At 31.4% G+C, this 24323-nt stretch overlaps 1 protein-coding gene across 2 annotated transcripts in view; it reads right to left on the reverse strand.

The window, feature by feature from the left end:
• LOC114335192 (FERM and PDZ domain-containing protein 4) overlaps positions 1–24323 on the reverse strand; it is a 570092-nt gene that overhangs the window by 173509 nt on the left and 372260 nt on the right. For both annotated transcript variants that reach the window (XM_028285388.2, XM_050654244.1), the window contains exon 4: positions 14763–14946. In XM_028285388.2, coding sequence (XP_028141189.2) covers positions 14763–14946 — 184 coding nt within the window. The remainder of the gene's footprint in view (positions 1–14762; positions 14947–24323) is intronic.

Genomic DNA, 24323 nt, shown 5'->3' on the forward strand with positions numbered 1-24323 from the left:
TCAGTTATATTTCCTTCCTACCACCGTCTTAGCTCATCTATAAGTTATTGTACTTTCCTACGTACATTGCGACTATCATACTTTGACTGTAGAGTCTCAATTTCTTCGCATTTTCCATTCCTTCTTTTTATTTCACTACTTCTCTGGTTTTCTTTCTTATGTTTTAGATAACGACTATTTTCACTGTGTCAAATGCTTTGTGGAAATCAACAAAACTAAGAAGTAGATCTATTATATTCCATGGACTTTTCGTCTAGAGTTTTCGACTTGGCGACTAGAGTGCCATTGGCACTGCAGATGGTTATTTGTTTCGTGGATTGACCAAAACCATGCTTGTTCTTCTGACTGGTAGATAACGAGTCCCAATATATTCGCCAGTATTCGAGTAAAGAGCTTATATAGGTGGCTTAATAAGTTAATGGGCCTATAGTTTTCAAGATCTAATTTTCTCTTTTTTTTATAGGAGGATTTTAGCCGAATATTTTTATTTATTTGGAATGTTTGCGTTCTGCAGACATATATTAAAAAGTGTTTGGATTCGTGATGTCAAAAGTGGACCTCTTAGTTTAATTGATTAATTTACCTGATGTCTCATAGAAACTTTCCATTATGCTATCTGAGACTATATTTTCATTTTTGTCTGTAAGTTGAAAGATTTCTTATTTGCCATTTTCTATTTTTGTGCTCAATAACTTTCATACTTTTGTTTTCTTCTACAGTTTTTATAATCTTCTCCTTCTTATATTTTCCAATATTCCGTCTGATAGCTTTAGAGATTTCTTCATTTATCGCATCTACTTTTTCTGCGTTGAGGTTGTTTACATTTTCTTAAGACCGAAAATTGATTTTAAGACTGTAACATCTTTAACTGTGTTTGATGTCAGTGATGATAAAGTCGATCTCGTTTTTTACCATCAAGGCTCCTTAAACTCCACCTTCTATAGATCTTCTTATAGAGGAAGTTATTCATTAAATATAAATTGTTTTCCAATAGGAAATTTAAGAGTATTTAGCCCCTTTCATTTCTGGACATCGCACACATCTTATGGAAAATATAATGTCACTCAAATTCAATAAAATTTATACCAATAGATTCGTTTTAAATTAACGATCAAATCTTATCATTGCGCCAACTCTCTATTTTCAAAGATAAGAGCAGAAATTGATATAAATAAATCTGAAATCAAATGGGTAGGTACATAAGTTAGAGAGAGAAAAAATATTTTAAAATACCCAGATTTTCGGTACTCCATAAATCAGCGGATTAATTTCACTAATCCGCTTAGGCCCAGCGGGATTTAAGCTGTTATGAATAGCACTCAGAGCAATAATGATTGTAAACTAACATTTTATGGACTCCAAAAATGTGATTTCGATAAACTTTAATTGCAATTTGCGCCGTAATTAATCATAATTAAGAGTTGGCGCAGTGATAAGAATTGATCGTTATATTAAAACGAATCTAATCGTATAAAAATGTTCTACTTTTTCCTTGGTTTGATCCAAATTTCTCAACCAAGAATTAAAATCAAGCGAGTCCAATCCTGCGCTATAACTTGGAACGTGGGCGTTTTATTTGAATTTATGACAAATATTAAGACTCCATTGTTTCCAAATTTCGTTATTAAATATCCGAATTTGTAAACGTTGCGTCATTTCTAGACGATTGTTTCCTTACTACGATTTGATTGTGATGGTTTTTCAACTAGTCGTGTAATATTAACATAAATCTAGCGGTTCTCTTTGTAATTTATTAATGAGATGTAAGAAGGAAGTAGTATTTTGAAATTATTGTAGTGCCTCTTCTTGTTTTTATACTTATTGAATTAAAATTTTATAACGTTACGGGAAAATGTGAGCTGGTTTACAGTTCCTAGTTAGGGCTTACAATACCGGGATTCCGGGATCCCGAATACCGGAATCCCGGACGATTTTTGTCCGGTATTCGATACCGGTATTTATAATAAAAATACCGGTATTTCGGTATTAGCTTAATTTATAAAAAGTGAATTGATGCACAATAAACTTTCTTCTAAAATATTTTTTGCTATTACAAGAAATTATTTTTGAAGATTAACAACCAATATCATTGTAAAAAATATTTATTAAACACGTTTATTACATATACAAGTCAAGTATAGCGCTTTCTAAAATCGTGAATGTCGTTAATTCAGGCGAAGGGTTATATTAGTTTCTACAACCAAATTATTAAATCTCGTCTATACAAATACATAAAACGAGTTATATAAAAATTCTTAAATTTTTAAAATTAGACTACTTTATTTTATAAATAAGCCGTAAGAAAATCAGAATTGTTTTTACATTTTTAGATCTATTTTTCATTTTTTTGTGTAATGTGGTCTATAAATTAGGCTCACTTATTTTCTGAATTATTTATAATACATAATTGAAAATATATAGCAGTCTAAACACAGAGTAATCTATATTGAATATACAGTCGGAAAAATTAAAGAATACCCATGAACGAACATATAAAACACGCTGTATTTTCCTGTCACCGTGTCACAAAGAAAATTGCCCAGCGCAAGTACATGTAATAATAATTATTACATGTACTTGCGCTTGCCAATTTTTGGTGTGACACGGTGACAGGAAAATACAGCGTGTTTTATATGTTCGTTCATGGGTATTCTTTCATTTTTCCTACTGTATGTATGTCACAGTAAGTTAATATCAATATATTTTAAAGTTAAATTAATTTACAAATAGCAAATTTCATAAGTAAAAGTACTATATGCAAAATTTATCCCAGAATCAAATATTATATAAGTACACAGTTTTTCTATTTGCACCTTTTTTGTATCTATCTATTCCTATTCTCTATGTAATATTATAAACAACATCTTCTCATTTGAAAAGAAAATTTAATAGGTTTCATATATAGGGCTTTTTATCGATTGCCATTTGTTTCGAGCTTCTGTCATATGTTGTATAATCTGTTTATAATATTAATATAGGTAAACTGATTATATGACATATGACAGAAGCTCGAAACAAATGACTGTGAATGAAAAGCCCTATTATTTAATGACAAGTCGATATAACAACTGAGGATAGTATAAATATAACGTGTATATTTTTTATTCATAATACCGGTTTTAATACCGGGATCCCGGTATTTGAAATTTTAAATACCAAATACCGGTATTGAGATTTTGGCTCGGTATTGTAAGCCCTATTCCTAGTGAATATTTGAACATTGTAAGATATATTTCATAAGATGAATTGGACATTTCGCAATTTCATCTGTGTTGACGTTTAAGGAGGAGAGAAAATCCTCAGAAGAAGAATCTTTGGACCTTATCACAAACCTAATAGCAACCAATACCGAAGGCGAAGGAGAACAAATGCTGAGATGTATAGCATCATATAGTCAAGCAGATGTATAGGGCGAGTGACATAGTCCAAGAAATTAAATCTCAGCGTCTAAGATGGGCTGGCCATGTCCATAAACTCCCCAATAACCGCCTTGTCAAGTTAATCTAGGAGAAAGCCCCCACAGGAAGAAGGCCCTTAGGATGCCCACGAATGCGAAAGAGAGTCAATATATCGTCCCTACCATTTCCAACTATCGAATGTGAAAAATCGGGTTTTTCAGATTCAATACCTTGCCCTCGCATTATACGTGATACATCTTGTAGTCTTGAAGATTGTAGTCTCCTTCAAAACGATCTCAATAATTTGGTTGAGTGGTGTAACAAAAACAGACTCTTTTTAAACATTAATAAATGTCATTTCATTAGCTTCCACAAAGTTGCAAAAAAATATCAATCATCATATGTCATCGACAGTAAAGCGCTCTCCTATGTTAAAACAGTAAAGGATTTGGGAGTAATATTCGATGAAAACTTAACGTTTGTGGATCACATTAACTATGTGACAGCAAAGGCTTTAAAAGTACTGGGTTATATACTTCGCAGTTCTGCTGATCTTTCCCTTAATACAATAAAGGCTGTTTACTCATCATTGGTTATATCTATATTAGAATTCTCCTCTATTGTCTGGTCACCATTTTATAATGTTCATGTTGTTTGTCTCGAGAGAGTTTAAAATAAGTTTTTAAGATTTGCAGCATACAGATTGGGATATAATGTTATTGAACTAAACCACAACTATACCATCATCCGTAGTGATCTCAATTTGCACTCCTTAAAAGACCGTAGAATTATAAATGATCTAGTTTTTATTTATAAACTATTAAATAGTGAAATCAATTGTCCTGATTTATTAAAATTAATAAACTTTAATATTCCAAACCATAATCTGAGAAATAATAACTTGTTCCATGCACCTCATCATTCAACAAACTATGGTCTTAACCCACCAATAGATAGAACTTTGAGTCGCCTGAATGATTTGGACATCGATTTATTCTCTTCTTCCAGTCGAGTATTTAAAAACCGACTAAAATCAATTTTTCCGGTCAGCACTTATGTTTAATATTTAATATTATATTTTCAGTGGATCTGTTAATTTTTGCCATGGATAATGCTTTTGTATTATGTAATGTGTTCATTTTTTTATTGTCTGTAGTTAGTTGATTAATGTCAGTTTATATTATATTATTATGTATTGTCACTGCATAACGTGGATTGTGTGTATGTTATATTTAGTTTTATTGTAATGTACTTACTATAGTTTTATGCTGTCACACTTTCATTTAATTCATTTAATTTTATTTTTAGTTTTTTATTGTTTTACTGGACTTTACTAATACTACTTTTACTTCTACTTATTGTTTATATATGTATATTTTTTTTAAATTGGGGAAACCCGTAAATAAATAAATAAATAAATCTTGTGACAAATTCTCGTTATTGTAGCTTGTTTAGGAGCGCAGGAAATATGCTGTTTAAACCATCGAATATCAACATTTTTTTCATTTGGTTGACTGCAAACTGACTAAAATGCTTATATTCGATACTTTTGTTATAACTAAAGGTATAATTTGTACAACGCTAAATGTCGAATGTGTCACATTCGTTAGTTGTATTGTAATTTATTCAACAGTTATTCAAATATAATCTGTAACCTGTTGAAAATGCTAAACTGCTGAGAAGAATAAAATGCCCGTGTTTACAATTTGTGCAAATTTTGTTTCAGTATCGCTTCCAAGAAATTCTTGTGAGGCAGTTTATGATTTCATTTTAACCAATTTTCATTATTTGATTATACAGTTATTCGCTATTATACATTCGCTACTTTGAATCATCGGACCGAAACAAATCTTTGATTAATACAAAAAGCAAAGTAACGAATTTGATTTTTTGGAAAGAAAAAAATGATAAGCTGTTCAAAGGGCCTAGCCGGGTAAGATGATGAAAAGTGCCCCCAACTCGATTCGAATTCTATATAGGTCACCGTTAAGCATATATAGTGAAACTAACTTTCTGAAATTTTTAGCCATCTAGGTGGTCATGTGACCCACCTAGAGCCTAATTAGGGTTTTTGAAGTTATACTTCTTTACGGGCGTAATGACGGTGAAATTTTATATGGTAAAACCTAGCGACCGGGCGCATGCGCATTATAACTTTGTTCTGATTGGATGTTCAAATGACATGACAAAAATTATCCAATATGGCAGCTGTGGCACAGCTGTGGGACTGTGGTTTGGTTATAATGTATACTTGTTGCGTTTTAAAATTTGTAGGAAGAGAAACAACAAACAAAAAGTTAGTTAATGGTTATACTGCCTTTTTAAATAGTTTTCATATTATATTTTTGGACTTATTTACATAGAAGAGATGATTGTTGCATGCCAATGTGAAAGCTCATCAAACTGTGACTAGTATGAGTGCCGCAGATCTCGCTTATTCAAAGCTAAAGAATATTTCACTGGTAAGTGTTTTATAAATAGTTGATCAAATTTTGTTATGATATTTGAACATAGCCACTTTGCACGACGCAAGTGATTGCGAAATTTATTAGTCGTTATACGGGCTCCGATACCTACCTTGAACCTACCAAAATACATAAGTAGTATGTAATACTTTTATTTACATAATTTGATTACCATCAAAATTTCTATCAATATTCACCTAATATATTGTTTTCTTACTCTATGTTTTGTTGTATTTTTTCAATTCTAAATCATTTCAATTCAAAATCAAAATAATTTGATTTACATAAGTTAAAAATATCAAAAGGTTAATCTGTTTAGTTAGACGACCTTCGTACATAATGATAAGCTGTCTCTGTGGCGAAGTTTTAATGCGAGTGAATCCCAATACAACGCAAATACCAGCCGCGTGGTAAGTTGGTTCGAATCCCAGTAGAAACTTTTATTTTTTTATTTTTTTTTATACATTTTATGATTGTAAGTATATTTATTATATAATTTTATTTTCAGAAAATACGTATTTAGTTAAAAAATTTTCCGACAATTAATGTTCAGAAATCATTTGTGGCATTTTTAATGTGTTTGTGTGTGTTTTATTTTTTTATTATTTTAATTTTTGGCACTGTTTTAATAAAAATATTTGAGAAGTAGTAAGTATAAATTAATTTAATATTTAAAAAAAATTTAAATAAAAAGTATATTAATTTCGTTTATAATCATATAATCATATAATAGAAGTATAACTTTTTTCGTGCGTACAAAGTACACACACATTCTTTTTTATGTTTTTATTTTTTATCTCGGCCGCATCGAAAACTAGCGAAAAACTTTAAATAAAAAAGTTGTAAGCTTTAAAAAGTTCTGTCCGAAAATTTTTTTTTTAATTTTTGGCGGGAAATTTAAATTTTAGAACGATTTTAAAATTTTAAATGAGTATAAAAAAATAACTGAGACATTCGTTTTCATGAAAAAAATATGTAACGTGTATTTTTGCATAATATTTCACCCTGAATTTTTTCAAATTTTTAAAATTGGTGAAACGCACCTTTAAAAATAAAAAACCGCATTTTTTCGGTTTTTTTTTTCGTTTTTTGATACAATTTTATACATGTTTTTCAAAAAAGGTACCGTCACTAGAATAGGTAAAAAACTGAAAAATAATTATGGTTTGCTTAATAAAAATTTTTTCTAATGCTATTAATTTTCAAGATACAGTTCGTTGAAGAAAACAAAATTTTACACATTTTTTACGATTTTTCCGAAACTACTGGCAACATTGTAATAAAATTTGGCGAGTTTTAAGAGGTAGTTATTATGCATTTTTTGACATGCAATTAAGAATTTTATATTTATCATTGGAGCGCATAGGGGTAATGGTCTGAACTTTTTAAAGAAAAAAGATAGTACGCCACTGACATATTTCAAATTAACAATCGTTTTTGAATTCCTCGTTCAATTTGTGACAAAAAATCTATCTTTATATTTTTTCATACGACGCGCCATTTTTATCAAAAAACATCTTAACCCTTACCATTGTTTATTTACACAACAAAGTATTCGAACTTCTATGAAATAAAATACTACTATTAGCCCGATCAAAGAACAATCTGACCTCAAAAAAAATAAAGGAAGGATGAAAATTTGGGAACAGGTAGTTGAAATTATCTATTATTATATAAGAAAAAGTTTACAATTCTACACCGCCTCCATTTTACAAAAATAGGGAAATAAGGGATGGTTTTTCATTAAAAGTGCTGTATTTCGGAAAATAAGGCAATAATAAAAAAAATTTTTATTTCAAAATCATCAGGATACTTTTATCCTAACATTTTGACTAAAAACTTTGTTTGCATCTTGATTCGTTTCTAATCTATAGCCGTTTTTAAAGTACTTAACAGGGGCGCTTATTTGAATTGCGCGCGCAACAAAAATGTCACATTTTTAAATTAACTAATTTTTAAATCGATAATTTGGGGCATTTATCAAACATTAAAATGTACGAAAAAAACATAATACCTTTAGAAAAATATCAATTTTAACGTGAATATATTTTCATTGTGAACTACAAATTATTTAATTTAGAAAAATATGTTTTAAAATATATTAATACAAGTTTTGAGAGCAACATATATTTTTTGTCACAAAAATTTATATAATCATTTATATTAAAATTCCTTTTAGATTTACGTTTTAAGATGGCTAATTAACATTTAGATTTAAAATTGTACAACATTACTTTAAAGGATAAAAATTTGTATGGCATTAAATGCCCGGTTGCACCAACAGATCTTAAGCTTAAGTCGAGAATATCATAAGAATTAATATAATATAATTATAATATATAACAATAAGAATACCATAATATAATAATAGATATAATTGATAATAAGGTAAGAATCTAAAATTATGATGCAACGTAAGTGATACTCAATGAGGCCCTATCTATAAGTAGAGCTTAGCTAAGCTGGAGCTTAAGATCTGTTGGTGCAACCAGGCATAAAAAAATGATATTTTTTTGATTTTTATTTTAAGTCAATTTTCAAGATTTCAATCAATAATATCTTTGTTGAAAATTCACAAAAGCTTTAAAAATATGCTTATACGTACTTGGAAATGTACTCTTTCGAAAGCGGTATCTTTTTTTCTTATGCATAGGATACTTTTTAAATAAGGCTCACTTGTTATAAACAACTACAAAAAAATGTCATGTTTTAATAAAATCGATGCCATTCTTTTCTGAAAGCCTTTTTTTAAATGAAAATATGGGAACATATTAAAACAGGCTTGAGTAACATATAACATATATACACAACACGCCTATTGCAAAGGTAAAAATATATGGGGCACGTAAAAACAGGTAAAAAAGTTGCTTAAAAGAGAAAACGGCGCGCTTCCTAAACACAGTAGATAAACATAACCTAAAAATTAGAGCTATGTTCACGCTGCAATGTTTTGTCTTCGGCTGTCAAAGTTTTTGAATTTATAACTTATTACAACGAACAGTTCGTTGACTTATTATCAATAAAAGTGATCTGTTTGATAGAAAATAATTGTGTAAATATTTACAATGAGTGCGACCAAGAAACAAATAATAATAATTCTTGTTTTATTTGTGAAAAACATTTAGAATGTGATAACGAAGAAGTAGTAATTGTCAAACATGGAATTGAAACATTAAAAAGTGTAATTTTAGGAAGAAAAGATGATAGACACAAAAAGTTTTTTTCTGTGATGAAATTAAAGTGCATAAAGGATGTAGACAAAAATATATATTAAAAAGAGGAGAAAAGTTTTCTGTAGCTGACAAGAGACCCAAAATTATGATTTTACAGTTGATTCTATTATAAATTGATATAAGTTGATTCAGACACAAATTTTACATCAGACGAAGATGAAAATAAACTTTGAATAATTTAGATTGATTAATTAAATGTAAACAGTGACGATCCATTTCGATATACAATAAACGATTTTTCATTGCACCTATTATCATTTTACTACCTCATGCTCATTTGATCCTTTATAACTTAGGAGGCAACATCACCGCACGAAAAACGCGTTCCAAGATGCAACTTTAATTTTGAATATTTTGTCGAGATATCTGGAACACATATTCGCAATATAGTAAAGAATTGTGGTACAGAGCCCAATTTAAGAAACATGTTAGTATGTAGAAATTACTCTAAAATTAAATTAAATATAAAAAACGAGTCTGTGTCGCCTTTAAGAAGAACAAAAAAATACACTTTCTTCAAATAAACTTTTTTATCCCATGTCTAGATTTTGTGTCACAATGGAATTACTAAAAAACGATTATCTGTAACAAGAAATCGAATTTGACTGACATGGCAATATTTAGCGCGCCTATGAGTATAATAATTATTGTTATCACAATAATATGCCTTTGTTTCTGATAGTATAGTCGTATAATGTATAGTGTCACGAAGACTGTAGTACTGCCGACACACTGTTGCCGCACTGTTGAAAGTTCGGAGAACTATCGAAAAAAAAATTGATGACGCGCTGATGTAGCCTCTTAATAGAGTACATTTATTTTTAATTAAGTTAATTTAATTTTTGACTGAACTTTAGAAAACCTTATAAATAAGAAATATTTTTTTGAGAAATTTTGATATATTTTCATTTTATTTGCTTATATTGAAATAATTAACTTAAAAATACAAGTACTTTAAAATTATAGTTTTTCAAATTATTAACTTAATTCAAAAAGAAAATAATATAGGATACATGCACGCGCATGTAATTCGTTCAGGTAAGTACATACTTACAAGGAAAACCAAAGTTTTCATTTCTTTTTTCAAAAATTAAAAAAAAATTCCAAAATTTTTCCATTGGCCGTAAATTTTTTTTGAAAAATTTTTGGAAAATTTTAACTTCAAGCCCTTAATAGATCTGTAAAGAGTGTGTTCACCAATTTTCAGATTAATTGATACAGAACTAACCGAATAAGACCGTTTTAAAAATTTTTGGTTTTCAACCTTTAAATAATAGGCTATATCTCATAAAATAATCGAGATCTAAAAACAATTTTAAGATCAATCTTTAAGGTTAAATCACTCTGATGACTATTTTATTTTTCACTGTTAATTTTTTTTTATTATTTTATTATTTTTAAAATACAGAGCTTTTAATGAAAAACCAACCCATATTTCCCTATTTTTGTAAAATGGAGACGGTTTAGAATTGTAAACTTTTTCTTATATAATAATAGACAATTTCAACTACCTATTCCCAAATTTTCATCCTTCCTTTAATTTTTTTGAGGTTTTTGTAAAGTTTTGTGTTCCTTGATCGGGCTATATGTATTAGTAGTTTCTACATCTATGTACTTACATAAACTCGTACATCCATTATAAAAACTAATTCGAATACTTTGGAAGCGTTAAGTTATTTTATTTTTTGCAGCAAAACGGCGCCTCGTATGAAAAAATGAGAAGATAGTTTTTTTTATCGCAAATTTAACGAGGAATTCAAAAATAACTGTTAATTTGAAGTATGTCAGTGGCGTACTATCTTTTTTTCTTTGAAAAGTTCAGACCATTACCCCTAAGCGCGCCAATGATGAATATCAAATCCCTAATTGTATGTCAAAACATGCACAATAACTACCTCTTAAAATCCGCCAAGTTTTATTACAATGTTGCCAGTAGTTTCCGCAAAATCGTAAAAAATGTGTAAAATTTTGTTTTCTTCAACGCCCTGTATCTTGAAAATGGATGGCGTTACAAAAATTTTTTATTAGGCATACCCCAATTATTTTTCAGTTTTTTACCTACTCCAGTAACGGTGTTACCTTTTTTGAAAAATATGTATTAAATTTGTATCAAAAAACGAAAAAAAAAACCGAAAAAATGCGATTTTTTATTTTTAAAGGTGCGTTTCACCAATTTTAAAAATTTGAAAAAATTCAGGGTGAAACATTATGCAAAAATACACGTTACATATTTTTTTGTGAAAACGAATGTCTTAGTTATTTTTTATACTCATTTAAAATTTCAAAATCGTTCTAAAATTTAAATTTCCCGCCAAAAATTTAAAAAAAAATTTGTTTCGGGCAGAACTTTTTAAAGCTTACAACTTTTTTATTTAAAATTTTTCGCTAGTTCTCGATACGGCTGAGATAAAAAATAAAAACGTAAAAACCCTAATTAGGCTCTAGGTGGGTCACATGACCACCTAGGGGGCTAAAAATTTCAGAAAGTTAGTTTCACTATATATGCTAAACGGTGACCTATATGGAATTCAAATCGAGTTGGGGGCACTTTTCATCATCTTACGCGGCTAGGCCCTTTGTTATCAATCTAACAAGGATTAAACATTACATACAAAAATATAAAAATTTTCCCATTTGTCAATGCGCTGATTTAGGAGTCTCTAAAAAAGAGTTATTTTGCTCTCCTGAAAAGTACCACTTTTCACATTCGATAGTTGGAAATGGCAGGGACGATATGGTCAGATTTAAGAACAATGTGGCTACCCACTGACCCAACTATAATGGACGACTGTTCGAGATGGAAGGGAGTTATGCAGTCAGCCAAGACCCATCCCGGGTTGTAGTGTTACGAGAAGAAGAAGAACATTTAAATCCTGTATTTTATTTATTTCGTTGCTAATTTTTTGTTTACTAAAATTAGTTGAGATGTTCAGTTAAGGTTAAGACATTAAACATATCATTAATTTCGATGTATATATAGTATTACAACTTGATAAAATGTAAGAAAAACTATTTGTATATGTTACAGTTCAAGTTGATTCTCAGTTAGAGTTGACTCCAACTAGTTGGAGTCAACTCCAGCTGAAACGAGCAGTAAAAGTTGATTTTAAAAATTTAAATCAACTTTTACTAGTTGGAGTTGACTCTTCCTGGATCGATTCAGTAAATGTTGATTATACGAGAATCTCAAGTGCATTTTTGATGAGTGTGCGTTTCTTTGTTTTGACCGTTTCACGTCGTCCCCGTTAGGTAAATTATTCTGATTCGATATTTTGCACAAACTTACTCAAAGAAATACATCCGTATAACAATCTTTATAACAAATACTCAGGGTGTCACGCGGTACCGCGGTCGAAAAATTGTTTAACCAATTTTTGTTAACCAAATTCACAAAAATAATTTTTATCTACACTATCTCATATTATGTAAAGCAATCTGTGGTACATGTACCACTGGTGGTACATATCATTATTTGCGGTGCTGCCAAAGACAAACCATTTTCATTTCCAATAATGACACGAGCCGTCTCACCGTGCCTCGGAGAGCACGTTAAGCCGTCGGTCCCCCTGGGCTAGTGTACATCGACACTAGTTACTTGAAACAGGGTTAAAGATGTAATTGGCGCCGGAACTGTCCGAAAGGCAAAAATGCCATACGATATTTTATATTATGAAAGTCAGAAACTAAAAAAAATCAAAAATTAAAGCTACCTCTATAAGATCCTGAAGAAATTTTTGTCATTACATATTTCATTAATAAGATATTATTTTTATTTATCAACAATGAGCGCTAAGCGTGTATTGAGGCGGCCGTCAATGTGAGTGCGAGTGAGATTCACCATTGGACGGCCGGAATGGTGCATCTATTTAGCACTCACCATTGACGGCCGCCTAATACGCACTTAGCGCTCATTGTTAATAATTAAAGATAAAGCTTAGTAATAAAATACAGTCCTCTCTCTCTATAACGATATGCAAGTGACCGGGAATTTTCATCGTTATAAGGAGAGATCGTTATACAGAGAGAGAGAGAGAGAGAGAGAGAGAGATAGAGAGAGAGAGAGAAAAATCGTTATTGTAATAGTAATCATACTGTACTAAATAACTTGTGTTAATTTTCTCTATTGCCGAGTTATCGATAACTTTTCTTTAACCGAGAGTACTCTACGCTTTTTCGAAAATATCTTGACTGTTCACAGACTGAGATACAACCGAAATTGAAACTTAGAAGTCGTCAATAGTCAATAGAGGACAACATCTGTGTGAAAACAGTTAAAACACACCGCCCGAACGATAAAAGCGTGTACCTACACAACTTTCTGCATATCGGATTGAAATTTGAACCACCAAATTTTTGCTAAATTGGAGCTACAAAATGAATCACTCACTAATCACTTTTTATCAAGTTACACCTACGCAAGAACTTTTTCAGTTATTCCCTGTTTCAATTAAGTGTTATCTTTAATTGGTAAAATTCTCACGGTTTAGTTATCTTAGTTATTGCCAAACGCAAATGGTTATCAGTTGTTTCTTGAAAAGTGAGGTCATCGAATATTGAAAAGTTATCGTTATAAAGAGATAACGATATCGGTATAGAGAAAGAATTAATACAGTGTCCTTATGACAAACCAAACAATGCTTAGTATTTTGATCGTTATAGAGGAATTATCGTTATATAGGGAATCGTTATAAAGAGAGACTACTGTAGTGACAAAAATTTCTGCTGGATCTTGTAGAGGGGGCTATAAACTTTGATTTGGTCACTTTCTGTCTTTCATAATAATGTATTTTAACCGAGTTATTAAGCCTTGAAAATGGCTATTTTCGCATTTTTCAAATTTTAAATCGCGTATAACTCGACAACAATAAATTTTAGAGAAAAATCACAAAATACCTTTTTTTGCTCAGACTAACCCAAATGATCTAAAAAAAATTGTTCGAAGTGAAAAAATTATTTTTGTGAATTTGTCTAAAAAAATTGTTTAAACAATTTATCGATCAAGGTACTACCTGGCACCCAGTAGATTTGTTATAAGGACCTCTTTTTGAGTAAGTTTGTGCAAAAAATTCGAATCGGAGTGATTTACCTAACGGGGCCGACGATACAGCCTAGACTAATGTGAACATATTCAGTAACATTTAATTTCTAGAATCGGCTGTTTGTGTGAATCAGAATCAACTTTTACTAAATGGCATTGGGAAGAGTATACTTTTCCTAGTTGGAGTCTACTTTTACTAGTAAATGTTGAATATAAATCTTCATTTTATATTTATAATCAACTTTTACTGAAACCAGCCGTTAGAGTCGACTCCAACTAGTTGGAGTCAACTCCAACTGGATAATCAACTTGAACTGTAACATATACAAAAAATCATGCCGAAAAATTCTTTCTCCTTATCTCATGACCTTTTTCCGCAGTAAATTTGATTTTATAGCATCTACATCAATCTGTTTTGATCTTTTTCAAGTAACTCCTAGTCTAGCTTTAAATAATTTTATTACTTAGCGATTTTATATGTATAATATTGCAAAGAAGAGAAAAATCGAATTATGCCATCTAAAAGTTTTAAGAAGAGTAGAGATGGACATAAAAACTGTAGAGATTTATGTAGCTGTTTCACTACAGTTGTTTTTTTTTATATATAAAAATCTACAGTTACACTAACCTTATCAACACTTGGTCCTCCTTCGGTGACGAACCTAACGATGACCGGTTTTTCTGAACCTGCTACAAACCCAAAACCCAGTGATGGTGACCGCTCCAAAGTAACCGCTCTGGGTTCTGGTTTGGGCGGAGGATCCGGGTTTCTGACACATGGAGATTCATATGTAGTCGTTTTGTTGACATGGCTGGAACAAAGAAACAAACTATGAACAATATAGAAAAATACATGTTCTAGATTCTAGAGTAAATTACAATGTAATAAAATGATTTTGGGAACGGAAAATAATTCTAAAGAAGTTCTTTCGGAATCTAAGGTTAAGCTATGGCCCATTCGTTACCAAACATCCTGTATATTACTACATATAAATTATAAGTAAAGAGACTTTAGTAAACCCTATTTAAAACATTTAAAATAACATAGAAAATAGCATGGTATGGTTCATCGGGGCAGGGCCCACTTGTGAGTCCTTCAGACACTTAGACCTCCATTGTGTCACCCCTATCTTGCGGACCAAGTCCATAAGAAACTATTCTTCGGCGTTTATGAGGCTCAGGATGCACCTGGTTCCCATATCTGTCAGAATCAGCAGGGTCTGCAAATCTGACGATGCCACCCCGAACGTCTAATCCCCCAGAAACCTCATGGTCTCACAGAAAGCCACAAGTCTCTTAAGAGGCAACTCCCTCACCTGGCTCGGCTGCCTAGATGCCGATCCCAGGATCTTCCACCTCTAAGAGACCAATGCCGGACATCCCAGAGGACATGTGAGGAGGTCTCCTTATTAGATATACGGCACCGTAAGTTGTCCGCCAGTCCAAACAGATGAAGGTGCCGTGGGAGTCTACAGTGGCCGGTGAACATACTGAACACCCAGGGAGTATCTTCTACGCTTTAGAAGAAGCAGTTCTGCTGTGAAACTTTTGGATGGACCCACTATGTGGAGCCTAGATTGTCTCAAACTTCCATAACTGTACATAATATATACCTTGTTCGGACAGTGGCCGAAAAAGGCCGTCGATCACCAGACACCACAGCAGGGGGGATATAACTCCTCTCTAAGGGCAACCACGAGATGCCGACACCCGAACGCAACAACCGTTCTAGTACGCAGCTATCTGTATCTGAAAAAGGAGGACTCGGATCCACCTGACCAAGTTTCGACCAACCCCATGATTTTCAGCAGCATCACACATGGAATCAAAAGCAGCGCAGCTAAAGGCACCCTCAATATCCATAAAGATACCCAAGCTGTATTGCTTCCGATCTAGCACCTGCTCCACCCTGCAGACAATGTGATGCAGGGCCGTCTCACAAGACTTCCCAACTTGGAAGGAGTATTGACGAGTATGCAAAGGGTTGCTCCATAACGTATGAACCGGTCCACTAGCCTCTATAGAGCCTTTAGAAGGAAGGATGAAAGACTGCTTGGCTGGAACCAAGTGCAACCCTCCCGAAAGTGATCATCCAAAAGAGTCCTGAGGGCCTCCTCGTCAGTTGAAGATAGGTTTCCACTAGGCATACGGACCTGACCTACCCCCGGAGTTAGATCTTTGGAGAGGGTATGATGGAGCCTAGCTGCAGCGGGAATGTGTTCCACGCTGTCGCAATAGGTTCTCCAAGAGCTCCTCTTTGACCTCTTGATCAGAGACTTGTATTTCCTCTGAGCCTCCTTAAAGGAGTCCCATTGAAGAGGCTTATCAGTCCTCTTGGTCCTATTGAAGATAGCCCGAGTCAGTTTACATTAGGTTTGTTCTAGCATCAGTTTCAATTGGTTTGAAAACATCAGCGAATAGCGGACCAGCGCGAGTAGAGGGGATAGCACTGGTGACCGTATTATGTTCTCTCACTGACCAACTGTTTGCTGACAGTTTCTGACTAGTTTGACTGTTTGCTAGAACAAGCTATCCTCTATCTGCCGAGGTTAGTGCTCCGGATAAGTGATTCAACGAGATCTCTATCTCCTCAGCTCCGCCTCGACAGGGGGGGGGGGAGACCCACGAGATTATGGCTGAGCTCATCTCGAACATAGCATATATAAAATTAATATTTTTGATCATTAATATCTATAGAATAATTAACGGTACTGTAAATTGTTCACACAACACTGTGTTGTAACAACAGTCTATTGTTCGATAGTAATTAGGTTTTGGTAAGCGGAATATTGGCTAACTATACGAGGGAAAAGAAAAAGAATGCGTGTGTGTACTTTGTACACACGTAAGAAGTTATACTTCTCTTATATGATTTCAACGAAACAAATATAGGCAGGTACTTAAAACAGTTTATTTGTATTAAAAAAAGGAGTAACAATCGTCCTTCCGTGTCCGGATTCGAACCCGGGACTCCGCGTTACGTAGTCGAATGCTGTACCAACAACCCATGTGGGTTTTGTTTTGACGGCTGCTTGGCCGTAATTAGAAACGACGGTGACAAATAAATCAAGTGAAGTATAATTATATAAAAATGTTTAATACTTATTATCTTACTCCCAAGGAAGACAAATCCAAAGACACAAATTATAATAAATATATTTACTAAAAACACTAATATATTGTTTTAATGACTTATTTGTGCTGATATATACATAACTTGGATGATTTAGCAACTAACAACATATTGTCTGTGTGCGCATGCGCCCAGTATTATAAAATTTTACTCTCGATCGTAAAGAAGTATAACTTCAAAAAACAGCAAAAAGTATGTCGATATTTCAATAATATTATTTGTGTAAAGCTGCGAGACAGCAACAATTATTATAAATAAAGTTCTTTGACATTTATTGCGAGAACAATCTACGATTTATTTACCTCATCGTGCTAACATATGACAGCAAAATATGATATAAATTTCAGTCACATAAGTTACGTCCCATACATTATTATTTATCTGAACTTTTTAGATCGAATAAACTACTTTTTCTCGTTTAGGCCATTAATCTCTTCTATACCTGGTAGATCGTTATGACCTCCGCTTAATAATAAATTACGAAAATCCGGTCCGAAGCTAAAACCGCCGGGGCGCGGAGCGTCGGTCTGAAAAGTCCAAGAAACTTTCTGGCACTTTTTATTAAAATATTTATCGGCGCTTCACAAGTTTCCAAACTCATACCACGTCTGTAGCAATTAAAGTTTGTCTAATAAGATAAATTTGGGAGTATACTGCACAAGCAGTGGCGGCTCGTATAACTTTAGGAAGGTAGTGCCAGAATCCGGGCAGCTGCCTAAATTTTTTGTGGCGGTTTTACGATATGGTCAAAAAGGATATAAAATATAAATAGAGTATCACGATAAGCTGAATTTAATTGGGTTTTTATATTTAACTTACCAAGCATTTAAAAGCTAAAAACGTTATTCATGTGCACTTTAGATTTTTCATGGGATTTCAATTTCTCCCATATATGTACAAGATCATCGGTGCCTTTGTTTGACCAAGTCTCGTCACCTCCAAACAAAACGCATACAAAACAGAAGAGTTTATTAGTTTGTTCGCAACCACACAACCAGCTATTTTTATCATAAATAATTTTATTAAACTTACGACAGCGAAGTTTTTGTCCATTTCCACTTTGTTTTTCAATTTTTAAATCGGGTAAAGGCCGACCGAGTTCTTTAATTTGTAGTTTTTTTTTCTAACGAAAACCCACCAAAAGAGTTTTTTAATATACTAATTTGATTCATTGTCAATAAATAAATTAAACGTAGAAAATAATCAAAATATTATTTTTATACCTACGACACACACGATCACAACGCACTAACTAATAATTACAAATTAAAAAATATAGTAGAGTATAAACACAAATATACAATACAGTAGTAGACAATAAACACAATAGCGTCAAGCGAACGCGTAAAGAAACTAGAAATATGTAGATCTAAATCTAAAACATTGTATCTTAAGATCCACTAACTTCCTTTTCGAGATTTCGAGCCTGGCACGGAGACTCCAATTTAAACGTATGTTAAAAGTGCAATACCGCTCTCTCTCTCTGTCACTTACACAGGATGCTCATACAATATTTCTCTTTTCTCACGAGCCACTATGCCGTTCGGCACTGGGATTTTTATGATTTTCATCCTTTATCCGGTCAGCTGTGGGTGGCCAGAGTCGGTAGATTTGCATTGCGCTACACAGTTGCCAGATTTGATATAATTTATAAAAATAAAGAGAAATATTCACAAAAAAAATAAACAGGCATTAAAATGTTTTTAAGATAAAAAATATGTTTCTGCATAGTTAGCAAGGTAGTGCCATGGCTCTATGGCACTACCTCACGGGCCGCCACTGTGCACAAGTAGACTTTGGAAAACTAACGGACGTCAGATTTACCACTTTGATGAAGTTTAGAGTTATCTGATTCTAGTTGGAAAACATGTTCGGGCCGGAACGAACTTGTTTTGGAATTGCGCTAACTGGCGCATTATCGCTAATTACATTTAGTTTATTTTTAAGTTTCTTTCTTAGACTACAAGAAGTGCAAAGCATACGGTCTCTATATACAGCGTGTCTACTTGAGTTGGAAACATATGGGAAACTTTTTTATTATTAATTTTACGAAAAAAAGTTATTCTTTATAAAAAGTTCTGCATGCCCCAAAACCTAAGATTCAATCATCAGATATCAAATTTTCTGAATATTATACGAGGTATGTCAAAAAATATGAATTTCGGTCAAGGGTAAAGTACCTTTATTTCTCTCAATATCGAAAATTCTTATGATAAAAAGTTGTTTGGAATTAAAAACTAAGATCAAATATGCAATTACATGCTTCTTATTGGAAAAAAATTTTTTCTCAAATTTAGGGATACCCAACATTGTTTTTAATTATTACAAATGTGATAACTCGTTTATTATTCATTTTACGAAAAAAAGTTATTCTTCGTAAAAAGCTTTGCATGGTCTAAAATCTAAGACACAACCATGATATATCAACTTTTATTAATTTTATACGAGGTGTGTCAAAAAATATGAAATTCGCTCAATATTATAGCACCTTTATATTTCACAGTATTTCAATTAGAAGGATGTAATTGCATATTGACACATAGTTTTTAGTTCTAAACAACTTTTTTAATAACTGTTTTCAATATTGTGAAAAATAAAGGTGCTTTACTCTTGAGTGAAATTCATATTTTTTGACATAACTCGTATAAAATTAATAAAATGTGATATCTGTTGGTTGCATCTTCGGCCTTATGACCTACAGAGCTTTTTATGAAGAATACCTTTTTTTCGTAAAAGTAATAATAAAAGAGTTATCGTATGTGTAATGAATCAAAACGAAGTTAGTATCAATAAATTTGAGAAAAATTTGGAAAACATTTTTTTCCAATTAGAAGCATGTAATTGCATATTTGAGCTTAGTTTTTATTTCCAAACAACTTTTCAGAATAAGCATTTTCGATATTGAGAGAAATAAAGGTGCTTTACTCTTGAACGAAGTTCATATTTTTTGACATACCTCGTATAATATAGAGAAAATTTGATACCTGATGATTTAGTCTTAGGTTTTGGGGCATGCAGAAATTTTATAAAGAATAACTTTTTTTCGTAAAATTAATAATAAAAAAGTTTCCCATATGTTTCCAACTCAAGTAGACACGCTGTATAAGTTGGTCAGTTGCTACATTATCCATTTTTAAAAATTATCCATTATATGCATATTATGCTAAATGTATTGAAGTCGATGCTACATTTTAGGGGAGTACATATAGATTTTCACTTCGGAAAAAATCAAACAAGATAGAACTTTTTGTAATTTCATTAAGAAATGTTTAATAGTCCTGTCGCCAGGGGGGGTACAACGGCCTCGTTAATTCAGATGGACTTACCCAAATTTTTTTTATGTATTTTGACCCGTAGAACACGAATTTTTTGGGTAACAGTTGATCCGGATGTCGATAAGATTGTTATAGACCAAGAACTTGAGGAATCAAATAACAGCGATTTTTGGCAAAACAAAACAATATTTTGTATTTTTTGGGTCATTTTAAGCAAAAAATATTTCTACAAGTTTTTTAGTAGGATGCACAGTTTTCGAGATAAACGCGGTTGAACTTTCAAAAAATCGAAAAACTGCAATTTTTAAACCCGAATAACTTTTGATTAAAAAATAAAATAGCAATTCTGCTTAGCGCCTTTGAAAGTTCAAGTCAAATTATGTCGGTTTTGATTATTTGCATTGCTAAAAATTTATTGTGTTATTGCTAAACAAAGCTACAAACAACTAGTGCGTGAGTGATGTTTCTATGATTTCTCATTTAAAATCGAACGAGTAGGTAGAATAGGTACTAGTGCAATCAAGACTATTTCTACGTTACATGCGTTAAAACGCATGTAAAAGCACGGGAAACCCTACGTGTTTATAGCTTTGTTAAACAATAAAAAAATAAATTTTTACCAATGCAAATAATCAAAACCGATATAATTTGACTTAAACTTTCAAATGCGGTAAGCAGACTTGCTATTTTATTTTTTAATCAAAAGTTATTCGGGTTCAAAAATTGCAATTTTTCGATTTTTTTAAAGTTCAACCGCGTTTATCTCGAAAACTGTGCATCCTACGAAAAAACTTGTAGAAATATTTTTTACTTAAAATGGCCCAAAAAATACAAAATATTGTTTTGTTTTGCCAAAAATCGCTGTTATTTGATTCCTCCAGTTCTTGGTCTATAACAATCTTATCGACATCCGGATAAACTGTTACCCAAAAAATTCGTGTTCTACGGGTCAAAATACATAAAAAAAACTTGAGTAAGTCCATCTGAATTAACGAGGCCGTTGTACCCCCCCTGGCGACAGGACTATAATAAACAACATATCAAAAAGTTCTACTAAACATGTGGGTGCTTCATTTTTTATTAAACAAATGAACTACGAAATTTGATGTCTTTTAAATAACTCCGAAAATATAAATTTTAGAAAAAAACTGACTTGATTATTGGCAAATTCAAAAAACTTTACAAAAAAACCTTATATAAAGAATTTTCTAAAATTAAATCTGTATCTTCTATAATTTTTTATTTATAACGCTAAAGTCACCCTTCTCACAAACATTGGCGCACTGTAAACTTGCATACGGCGAAGTGCACGGTTGAGTTATTTTAATGTAATTCTTTAACTAATGGATCAAATGAAATTTTTCAAATTGAACATGAAAGAAGAATAATTAAGCTATCTTATGGTTATAATAAAAAGAAATAAAATGTAATAATTACGGTGGGGGCGGAAATTGAGCCTTACATGAATTTTGTTTAAAAATGGTTAAAAAATGTGTAACTAATACAATCTTTCTTATAAAACCCTAAATTTTGCACAACTTACCTTTCAAGCATCTTACTAAATGATGCTTCATTAAAAAAAAAAAATGTTAAAAATTTAATTCAAATGATCTGACGTCTCAAAACATGTAATTTTTGAAATCTTCGTAGTTTTATAGAATTACCACCACTTTAAGACGGTATTACCCAAGTTTGAACAAACCTATTACAGTTTTATAAGTACTTTTTTAAAGCTTAGGATGTAATCTTTAAAATGCACTGAATTATTTTACTTTACAAATGAAATAGACTATTTCTTTTTGAGAAAATTAAGAAAGATAACAAAAATGTAATACAAAAACCGAAAATTACCAGCTAAAAAAATGTTTATACAAAGTGATCAAAACTTTTTTCTGTAAAACTTACCTAAAATACCTTTAATAATAAATTACAACAATAATAAATGTTCAGCAAAAAAAAATTTTTTAGCTCGTATGTCTGCGTAACTTGGAACCTATTGATAACTTTTTTATTATCAGTTTTACGATAAAAAGTTATTCTTTATAAAATCCTCTGCATCGTATATAATCTAAGATGCAGTTATCAAATATGAAATTTAATTAATTTTATACGAGGTATGCCAAAACATATGAATTTCAGTCAAGAGTAAAGTACCGTTACATTTCACAATATCGAAAATTGTTATTAAGAAAAGTTGTTTGGAATTAAAAAATTTGTTTTAGTGTTCAATTACATCCTTCTAATTCAAATATTTTGAATAATAAAGGAACTTAACTCTTAAAAAAATTCATATTTTGTACATACCTTGTATAAAATTAAAAAAGTTTAATATCTGATGGTTGTATCTTAGATTTTAGACCAGGAAGAGCATTTTATGAAGAATAACTTTTTTCTGTAAAAGTGATAATAAAATAGTTATCATAATTGTAATAAAATGATGATGATTATCCGTAATTTGAGAAAAAGTTGAATTTTTTTTTTCGATTAGAATTATGTAATTGTATATTTAAACATAGTTTTTAATTTCAAATAACTTTTCATAAGAGCATTTTTTGATATTCTGAAATATACATAAAAGTACATACTTTATTCTTTAAAGAAATTCATATTTTTGACATAACTCATATAAAATTGATAAAATTTGATATCTGATGGTTGAGTTTTAGATTTTTGACTATCCAGAGCATTTTATGAAGAATAACTTTTTTTCGTAAAATTGATAATAAAAAAGTTCTCCATGTGGTTCCTAGCTACGCAGACATACTGTATAAGAGCTAATGTATAGGAATTTTCAAATTGCAATACCATATTCGGATTCATCATAATCAAAAACAAAATAGAAACATATTTGATCAAAGTAAAATGATGAATTTAACGATATTTTTATAATTATTTATACAAAACAATAATTGTTATTGTTTAAACAATTAATAAACAATTAGCGGCCAAATCTGCGAGTAGAACTTTTTTCTTTAACATGTATATAAAATAACAAAAAAAGTTTTAGAAAAATATAAGCTTGTTTGAATTTTTCTGAAACAATGCATGTTTTCGTTCTAATTGCACACCCCTATTTTGACTATTATCATTTCTTTATTGAATAAGTTTTAAATATTCAATTTAAATTCTCAAAGAAATTAACGCACCACCTTAAAAATGGATAATTTTTGATGTCTTGAATTTTCTATTTCATTTGCTTATGTTGGATAATAAAAAAGTAAGGGTGTTTATAAATAGGTACGACAAATCTAAAGGAGTAATTCTGCATGAAAAAATAATGACAGTTTGCTTTTTAAACGTATCATGAAATTTTTCTTACAAACGGGTTGTTCGAGAACCGGTTGAGATATGCAAATGAAATTTGGTAGGTTTTAAGAGGTAGTTATTGCGCATTTTTTGACATACAATTAGGAGTTTTATATTCTTCATTGGCATGCATACGGGTCATATTACCATGCATTCCGAAAATTCGGAAAGTTCCCAGTGCGCAGATTAAAAATGTCCATGGGATCTAGGTCTGAAAAACTATTCTTCTGACGCTACAGACTTCTAAAGTTATTGGATTCAGGTGCTCGGTTTACGGTAAGTGCACTAATCAACGGTCAAGTAAACGAAAATATTTATTATTGAAAGAAGAGCCTATTTTATTCATGCCTATTTGCGTGTTACATATGAATTCATGGTCAAAAATAGATGCATCGTATTTTAGTCATAAGAAAACCTCCGAATATTCCTCAGAAAAACACCAACCAAAAGTCATAAAAAAGTTAACCCCAAACTA

This window comes from Diabrotica virgifera, chromosome 1, assembly GCF_917563875.1.
Source record: "Diabrotica virgifera virgifera chromosome 1, PGI_DIABVI_V3a".
In the NCBI taxonomy this organism is placed as follows: Eukaryota; Metazoa; Arthropoda; class Insecta; order Coleoptera; family Chrysomelidae; genus Diabrotica; species Diabrotica virgifera.